General features: G+C 39.7%; 1 protein-coding gene across 4 annotated transcripts in view; it reads right to left on the minus strand.

Annotated features, from left to right (window-relative positions):
* itsn1 (intersectin 1 (SH3 domain protein)) overlaps nucleotides 1–9115 on the minus strand; it is a 61554-nt gene extending 52439 nt beyond the window's left edge. For all 4 annotated transcript variants that reach the window (XM_038276757.1, XM_038276758.1, XM_038276756.1 and 1 more), the window contains exons 1-2: nucleotides 8943–9115; nucleotides 614–673 (exon numbers count right to left, since the gene is read on the minus strand). In XM_038276757.1, coding sequence (XP_038132685.1) covers nucleotides 614–641 — 28 coding nt within the window. In that variant the 5' untranslated portion in view covers nucleotides 642–673; nucleotides 8943–9115. The remainder of the gene's footprint in view (nucleotides 1–613; nucleotides 674–8942) is intronic.
* Nucleotides 9116–9396: the final 281 nt, after the last annotated feature.

The following is a 9396-nucleotide window of genomic DNA, read 5'->3' on the forward strand; positions in this document are numbered from 1 at the left end:
TGCTGCATTAGTTTTCCAGAGGGATTGAGGACTGCAAACTTCCTGTTTAGATTTTCATTAAGGAGCAACAGATTTAAAGACTCATTTGGCTCCGATTTAGATCCAAACCAACCCTCTGCAGTGCTGACACAACATTAATCCAATATGGAGTTAGACTGATGCCAAAAGGAGAATGCCTAATACTATAATATATAAAATAATGCTATTGATCATTTTTATGTGTGTTTTAAATAAACTGCTTCTATTGTTACTTATTATGCCTCTAATTTAAACCTTAGGTGATATATTATCTAAACAATAATATTTAGGTTGCTGTGGGTTTGTGTTTACATCCAGAGAGTAGAAGCTTTAGGTTTTACCAGCTTCTTTACATGTAAACATTATTCTGACATGTTTCAGAGACAAACATGGCCGACATGTAACCAGCAGAGGACAGCCAGACACATCTTCTGTCAATCAGCTACAGTTTTATTTTTCGTCTGACAAATTAAACTTAGAGCCAACACTCTAATTTAAGAAAAGAAAAAAAAAATACACTGTATTTTTTTAGGCTATTTGGTTGATAAAAGGTTTCTTCTGAGAACCACCCACCCTTTTGTGTACACACACTGACCTGTGAATGCAGTGGGGAACTGTGCCATGGTTCACTCAGTCTTCTGCAAAAGCACAACGCCTACAACAAAAAGGAGACAGTTTTATTCAGAGATGATGATAAGCTGTGACCATCAGAATCAGGGATAGGCACGTTAACGCCATCATCAGCGCCTCAGATGAAGGTGACACCAAGACCAACACCTAATATTTAGAAAACAGTTGCATCCCCTCAGCGGTGCCCAGCAGCAATAAAGACACTGTAGCTCACATGCTGAGCCCTTTGGTGGCATTTTGTTAAAAGGTGATTCTATTGTGAATCCAATGAATATCTGGGCCTTAGCTGTGAGTGTTTGTTTGTGCACCTGCTGTTTACAGATGTCATCAGACTAGAACTACTCAGCTTCACATTCCCAAAGTTAGAGGGGCTTTAATTTGATGAATGTCCAAGCAGACTAATTTCTACTCCTGGTCTGATGCAAAGAAAGAGCTGTAGAAACTTTCCCCTCTGCTCAACACTTCTTATCATGAAGTCTTTCTTTTCTGTCTGTCTTCTCTTGGTTAGTTTTAGAGAAACACATCTGGAAGTGTAAGAGCACAGGTTTGCTAATCGGATCCAGACCGCCTCCTCGGCTCCTGCAGCTCATTATGGGAAAAAAACATTTCAACAGGCAGCAGCTTAAGGAGGGCTGTTACCAAGCTGTGGCTTTTATGACCTCTTCACTACAAAACAACACTTGGCAAATGAGAGCGTTATCAGTTTACCCCAAATAGCATCTAACTGAACCGTCCAAAAATAATGAGTTTAGTCCCTGTTAGAGAGGAAGGCAACAGTTTCTTCTACTTCTCAGGCTGAATAGTGAGGCGTCTGTGGGCTTACTATTATCATCTGAGTGTGCACAGGAACTGGGTCAGAGGAATAAAGAGTAACCCCACACAAACACATTGAGCCCCGCTCCTTCTCAGGGGAAACCAGCAGAGCAACAGAGCACTGCCTGACCCGCTGGGTCCAACCTCTGCTCAGACTTTTCAACCACTTTGTTTTGCATTCAAAGGTTAGTGCTCCGTTACATTTCATCATTCTGAAACCATCTGGTTTTTACAGTCATGTCCGCACAACAACAAGAATGGGGCTACTAGGCAGCAGAGATATGGTGATTACAGAGTGACTACACTGAAAAAATAGAACGTACAGATGAGGGTTATTATAACCAAACCAGAATTTAAAACTCTGTATCAGAAAAATATGGGAATGAAAACTTAACACGAAAAGTTCACATTTTTTAATATCAACATGAAACTTGTTTTATCAACAGAATCGCAGATCTTATAAGTTAAATAAGTGTTCAAATAAAAGTCAAATAATCCAATTAAATCACAATTTGACAACATTTTTAGGTTGTGTGGGGTATAATTATTTTAATCTAAGAATAACCTAGAAATCTGAAGACCCTGTCACACCTTGATGATTTAGACGAGCGTAATCCTAACGTACCAAAAATCTGGCAAAAACACTGGCTTATGTTGCATAAGTTATGGGTACGTTTTGTATAAGTTAGGAGTATGCTTGAGTACGTCGACATACGTCGGGAAATTTTGAGAAAGATAAAAATTTCCAGACATATGCCAGCGCATGCTTCTACATGGGCCATCAGTTCCAGGTCAGTTATTGACGTACGTTCAGTGTCAGTTCCTTATAAGTCGTGGCGTCTAGCTTATCCTAAACCTCTGAGCAACGCATATCAACGTATCTGACGTGTTCCAGACGAGCGTTGAACGTGTTTCTAACTTCCAGCTACTGTATAATGGCGTATTAGCAGCGTTTTGGTATAAAGGGGGTTCACAGGAGGAAACCGTCAGTTCTCCTCCAGACTTCATCCCCATCATAGGGTGAGCCAGAAGGCGAGGGTGATGGATCAACCTCTGGGTGCATTGCGGCTCCCCTCAGGCGCATCCTGAGGGGAGCATCTTTAACTGATGCTTCGTAATGACCATAAAATGATGCACTGGGCATCACGCTGCCACGCGTTATGCAGAAGTTAGGCTGTTGTCGGACAGAAGCTCTGGACTTGTTATGAATACTCTATGTATACGCCCAAAATAGAAAAAATACATAAATTCAGCGTAAGACAGCGTTTTAGGAGATTCTGCGACGTAGGGCCCTAAAATTGATAATTTTTATAAAATTAACAATAGCAAAAAGATATGATTTTAGGCCAAATTAGTACTGGATACAAGTACAGCATTGGAGGATCAATACTTCTGATAATCCTACTAAAGTTGAAACGTTTAGCTGAAGCTGGAGGAGCTGTGATGGTTGCTGTCCTGCCAAACCAGTGGGTTGCCTGGTAACGCTGCCATGCCACAAATGAAGGCGGAAGAAGAAAAGGAGAGGCAGGATGTAAACAACACAGCAGGAATAAAAGAGCCATTTGTATGGGCAGAAATAAGAGGAGTAAAATGTTTAATAAATTAATTCACACCAGGTTTCATCTGGACCCCCCACCAAAACATATCAGTGAGCTGCAGCAGAGCCTTATACAAAGGGATGCTAATCTAAAAAAAATGGAAGGTGAAAAATAAAGACCACTACATTAACGCTGATAGTGAAACAGAGCTGTGGTAGTATCATGCTGTGGGGTTCCTTTCTCTTTACTAGGTACTATGAAACCGGTTAGAATTTCTGGAAGTCTGAACGGAGCTAAAAACCTGACAGACGCACCAAAAACTGGAGCCAAGGATCAAGATAAACTTTGGTTCTCAAACACAAGATCCATGCTGAACTGTGTTATCATTGCATCATCTCATTGATTATGGTTTCCAACCATGTTTCCCTTGCCCTATGGACATAGTAGTTTAGTTGAGTTTCACTAGTTGTTAGTCATTTTTAACTAAAAGATATTTGACTTGGAGCTGAATGATATTTTTTAATAAACTCTTATATTTTGAACAGTTGTTGTTGTGAAGTTGTTACATGTAAGTGCAGAGTTATCCATTTGACCATGATTTGAGCTCGATTCCCTCTTTTTTTGTGTATAATATAACAATATATGACAGTCCGAATAATATTTGATTAAATAAGATATTTACCACCCCTACCTGAGAGGGCAATTAGCATGTTAAAGTTGCACAACATCGACTCACCCTGAGGGAAGCAGGGGTTAAGAATGATTCCCAAACGGCTGGTCTGTCCAACTGACTGACCAATGGTCTGAGTGGTTTCATTTTCTATCCAGTAAAACTTGTGCATAGCCGCCTTACTGCTGCAGGTGGATCAGAGCAGCGTCTCTGGGTCAGTCTGATGGTTAGCATTTGCATAAGGGGAGATATGAAAATGGTTCCAATCATGGAGAAAGAGTAAAAGAGAAAGAGCGGGCTTCAATAGCAAAGAGACAAAAAAAATGAAATAGGGAGGCATAGAATAGAAAAACTCCCACTATACAGGTGCTGGTCATAAAATTAGAATATCATGAAAAAGTAGATTGATTTCAGTAATTCCATTTAAAAAGTGAAACTTGTATATTATATTCATACATTACATACAAACTCATATATTTCAGATGTTTATTTTGTTTAATTTTGATGATTACAAATGACAACAAATGAAAATCTCAAATTCATCATATCAGAAAATTAGAATATTGTGAAAAGGTTCAAAATTGATGGCCCCTGGTGCCACACTCTAATCAGCTAATTAACTCAAACCACCTGCAAAAGCCTTTAAATGGTCTTTCAGTCTAGTTCTATAGGCTACACAATCATGGGGAAGACTGCTGACTTGACAGTTGTCCAAAAGACGACCATCGACACCTTGCACAAGGAGGGCAAGACACAAAAGGTCATCGCTAAAGAGGCTGGCTGTTCACAGAGCTCAGTGTCCAAGCACATTAATAGAGAGGCGAAGGGAAGGAAAAGATGTGGTCGAAAAAAGTGTACAAGCAAGAGAGATAACCGCACCCTGGAGAGGATTGTGAAACAAAACCCCTTCAAAAATGTGGGGGAGATTCACAAAGAGTGGACTGCAGCTGGAGTGAGTGCTTCAAGAACCACCACACACAGACGTATGAAAGACATGGGTTTCTGCTGTCGCATTCCTTGTGTCAAGCCACTCTTGAACCACAGACAGCGTCAGAAGCGTCTTGCCTGGGCTAAAGAGAAACAGGACTGGACTGCTGGTGAGTGGTCCAAAGTCATGTTCTCTGATGAAAGTAAATTTTGCATTTCCTTTGGAAATCAAGGTCCCAGAGTCTGGAGGAAAAGAAGAGAGGCACTTCATCCACGTTGCTTGAAGTCCAGTGTAAAGTTTCCACAGTCAGTGATGGTTTGGGGTGCCATGTCATCTGCTGGTGTTGGTCCATTGTGTTTTCTGAGGTCCAGGGTCAACGCAGCCACATACCAGGAAGTTTTAGAGCACTTCATGCTTCCTGCAGCTGACCAACTTTTTGGAGATGCAGATTTCATTTTCCAACAGGACTTGGCACCTGCACACAGTGCCAAAGCTACCAGTACCTGGTTGAAGGACCATGGTATCCCTGTTCTTAATTGGCCAGCAAACTCTCCTGACCTTAACCCCATAAAAAATCTATGGGGTATTGTGAAGAAGAAGATGCAATACACCAGACCCAACAATTCAGAAGAGCTAAAAGCCACTATTAGAGCAACCTGGGCTATCATAACACCTGAGCAGTGCCACAGACTGATCGACTCCATGCCACGCCGCATTGCTGCAGTAATACAGGCCAAAGGAGGCCCAACTAAATACTGAGTGCTGTACATGCTCATACTTTTCATGTTCATACTTTTCAGTTGGCCAACATTTCTATAAATCCTTTGTTTTTATTGGTCTTCAGTAATATTCTAATTTTCTGATATGATGAATTTGAGATTTTCATTTGTTGTCATTTGTAATCATCAAAATTAAACAAAATAAACATCTGAAATATATGAGTTTGTATGTAATGTATGAATATAATATACAAGTTTCACTTTTTAAATGGAATTACTGAAATCAATCTACTTTTTCATGATATTCTAATTTTATGACCAGCACCTGTATATTACAGATGTTTGATTAACATAAAAGGTAAGATTAGGTTAGACCTCAAAGCCAAAAACCCAGGATGTATCCGTTGATTGTATCTTAAAAGATGCTTTGTTCATGATGTTGGTAATAATAGCTCATTTCTTTCACGCATAATTAATCCGGCGCACTGCCTACCTCCAACACCTTCCCACTGAGGGTGGCCTGTTTCACACCAACACATTACGGTGACAACCTCCAAGACCCTGACTTCCAGCTGTTCAGGCCCGACACTGCAACACGCTTTATTAAAGCCCCACAGGAACTTGTTGATATACTCAGGGTGTGACCGTTTTAACTCAGACATGCGCTGACAGGGCCTTTCAGCTGCGTTCAGCTCTCCTTAGACCAGCAGGGAACGTTCCAGATCAGCGACTGTAGAAACAGAACTTAAAGGAAGTGTTCAAGCTCAGATAAAGAATATGAACACACAGAGCACCGGAAGTGGGCGGACAAAGTCATGAATCATGCCTCTGGTATGACGGTGGCCATGACAGTCAGGATTGCTTCATCCCTGGAACTTACAGCAGACATCAACTTCCCCAGTAATTCTACATTTATAAATATTTAAGTGGAACATTTTATGACATCTGTGCACATTTTGAATGTTTCTTTAAGCTGCACTCTAAGAATACTCACAAAGCCTTTTCCAAAGTATTCACACCCTTTGTCTTTTGGCCAATATCAGGGTGTGTTGTTAAACTAACGCTGATATGTACCTAAAGAGGCCAGGCCCACAGGAAAACATGGTGGCAGCCTCATGCTGTGGGAGGATAAACAGAGCTAAGTATATGGGCCTGTGGTGAAACTCTACCGCTTCACAGACCTCGAAACATACAGTCTTCCACTAAATTGATACTTGTGGTTTTTATATGCTTTGTTTGGAGGTTCCCACACAGTAAAGTCTAACTACTCAATAAAGCATATCGCATTCAGCATTGCGATATGGCTGTCTGCAATATGGAAATCATAAGGGATTGTTTGCATGTAATATTTGACTGAGTAATTTATTTTAAGTGTCAGACATTAACACTTTGCGGTAGATTTGCACAATTTTTACATAAAATAATAATTAAACAGCATTGATGGGGGGTTCATCCAGCCAACCAATTCTTCATAATGTAGACAAAGTGAAATAAACGCATAGAAAAAAAAGGGACTCATCAGATTCAATATTGTTCCTGCAACTTTTATAATGAGCAAGTTATATCTTCTACAGATCATGCGGCTATAATTTAAAGCTCTATGCAGACTGTTTGTCAGTCAGGAATGAGCAGTTTAGGTTTATACTGCCAACATGGTTTAATAGAAAGGACAGAATTGATTAGAGGCTTCCTCTTTTACGTAAGTGATATTAAAGACTCTCTGGTTTTTTATCAGAAAATAACAGAGTCCCAAATCAAAAACTTTAGGAAATTAATAAAACTGCAAAATATTATTCGTTCTGTCGATTATTAAAAACTATAGTTTTACCTCTGATCTAAATGAATCCTGCTCAGAAAAATATTGTGAACAAACTCTGGTTATGGATTTATATTTATGAAAAACAAATAATTGTTATGTTTTAATGTGTTACAAACAGACATTTTGGTATACAAAAAATTATATTTTCCATTTCTTATGGCTTTGAAGAAATCAGGGAAGTTAGTTTAAGTTTGATGAAAACGCATAAATGTTGTTTAGCTACAGGCTAATTTCTCACCATCTTTGCTGCTTCATAAAGCCCAGAAGGAAAAACGTTAGACAACCAGAAGGAGTCACATAAAGCAGGGCTAGCAAACTGTTTGGATGTGTGAGCTGTGTCAGTTCATCAGAGCCATCAGATTCACTGGGTCCCACATCATGAACACACCAACACCAAGATAACTAAGCACTACAACCTTGGGACAGAAACGCTTCCACAGAGAACTTCATCCTTCGTTACACATGATAAGATGCCAACAAGCCGCTGAGCAGAACAACAGGCGAAAAAAAGGATGATTGAGGAGGTTTTATATGACGCCTTGTTTTCTATTTGCTTTTGCAAAACGGCATTTAGAGCCAGAGACGCACCAATCCATCATTTCTCATCCAATCTGGAACTGATACATTTGCTGAGCATATCGGCTGATATCTGATACAACTGACTGAGTCAAATGCATACCTAACCATGTGAGTAAATTCACATTTTTAAAACATTAGCATCATTGCAGTCATTGAATTAAATGTATCAGATACCTTATCCTAAGTATCGGATCACTGCATCTCTATTAAGGATCAGCTTTAAAGCACCTGGCCTTCATAAACATTGTGTGAGAAACTCTACTTTAAATATAAATAATTAATTTCTACTAATATATGGATGGAAATGTAACCATTTCATAAGATTTTTTGTATAATTTCTTAAAAGATTATTTTTTCTTTCAGAGGTGAAATAGGTTCAAATCTGTTTAAAGCTTTATAGAAAGGAAAGCAACCAGAAGTTTATCAACATCTGGAATGTTTGTGATCACTTCACCACTTGCAGATCAGAGGGTTTAGGAACCAGAAGAGACCCGGATAAAAGTGATCAATTTAAACAGATAAATAAATAACTCAGGTCGCACTCTATGTCTGGGCCTTGGTTGATTTGGACCACGCCACCCCCAAACCTCCATAAAACTGTCAGCATCCACGTTACCATGGAAACCAGCTCTGGCTGACTCCCTCCCTCAGTGAGCCCCATTAAAGCATGAATGATGGAGCTCAGAAAGCAAGAGGTTCACACTGACAGGACTGATCCGTTCTCACTTCAGCTCAGAGAGAATCTCAGACAGTATTTTGTTTGTTAAGAAGGTTTTCTAAGCATTTTTTGTTACATTTGACCACTGAGACAAACACCAGGATTAATGTTTGACAAGAAAAAAAACCCTTTCTTAAAAAAAAAAAAAAACACTCCTACATTATCCCAGGTTAGCAATGAAAGAAGGAGGGTCAGAAAGAGCCTCAGTGGGCCAGAGGGGAACCAGCACTAACGGCTTCATTAAGGAGATGCACTGATTTACCATTAGCATATTGGCTAGTTCCAACACTCCGAGCAGTTAGCCTATTTTCTGTCCTGTCGCTGAAATAAAAATATCAGAATAAACCGAAAACGTCAAATATAAAAGGTTAACGTTCACACCAATTAAACGGTCCCTGTTGAAAAGCAGAAACTAACCAACGGACCGTTACCAGAGGAGTTAGCATGATGCTAACCTCAGCCCGCTCAGGGACATTCTTCCACATAAGACACTCTACTGCCTCTTCTTACCTCATAGTTTAGCTTCCATCCTTAAAGCTGTATAAAGTAGCTCTCCGTGTGTTTATGTGACCATAAATTGTTGTCCTTTCTCCCAAAATGTGACGGTTTATCACCGAAAGCCCTTCCGGTGATTCTCCTGTGGTTCAGAAATCCCGATCGAGTGAGGGACAGCTGGAAAATGGGGTAACGCTGCACCAGTCTCGCGAGATGTTATCGATACGTTTCAACGACATGTAAGATCTCGCGAGAACATCATATTCACCTCAATCACATAAACACAAGGGGATTAGGAGCGCCTTTCGTCGTTTCTTTACATTAAAAAGAAATATACTCTTTCTGCTATTATGGCTAGGATATTCTATGTATTCTATTCTTTTATGGCTAATGAAGCAAATAAATTTTGTACAATACGTGTGTAATTTTCTTTGAAATATGGGATAATGTTATCAGGTCATGTTTGAGA

Source organism: Cyprinodon tularosa, unplaced genomic scaffold (assembly GCF_016077235.1).
Source record: "Cyprinodon tularosa strain WSP-4 unplaced genomic scaffold, ASM1607723v1 ctg127, whole genome shotgun sequence".
Taxonomy (NCBI): Eukaryota; Metazoa; Chordata; class Actinopteri; order Cyprinodontiformes; family Cyprinodontidae; genus Cyprinodon; species Cyprinodon tularosa.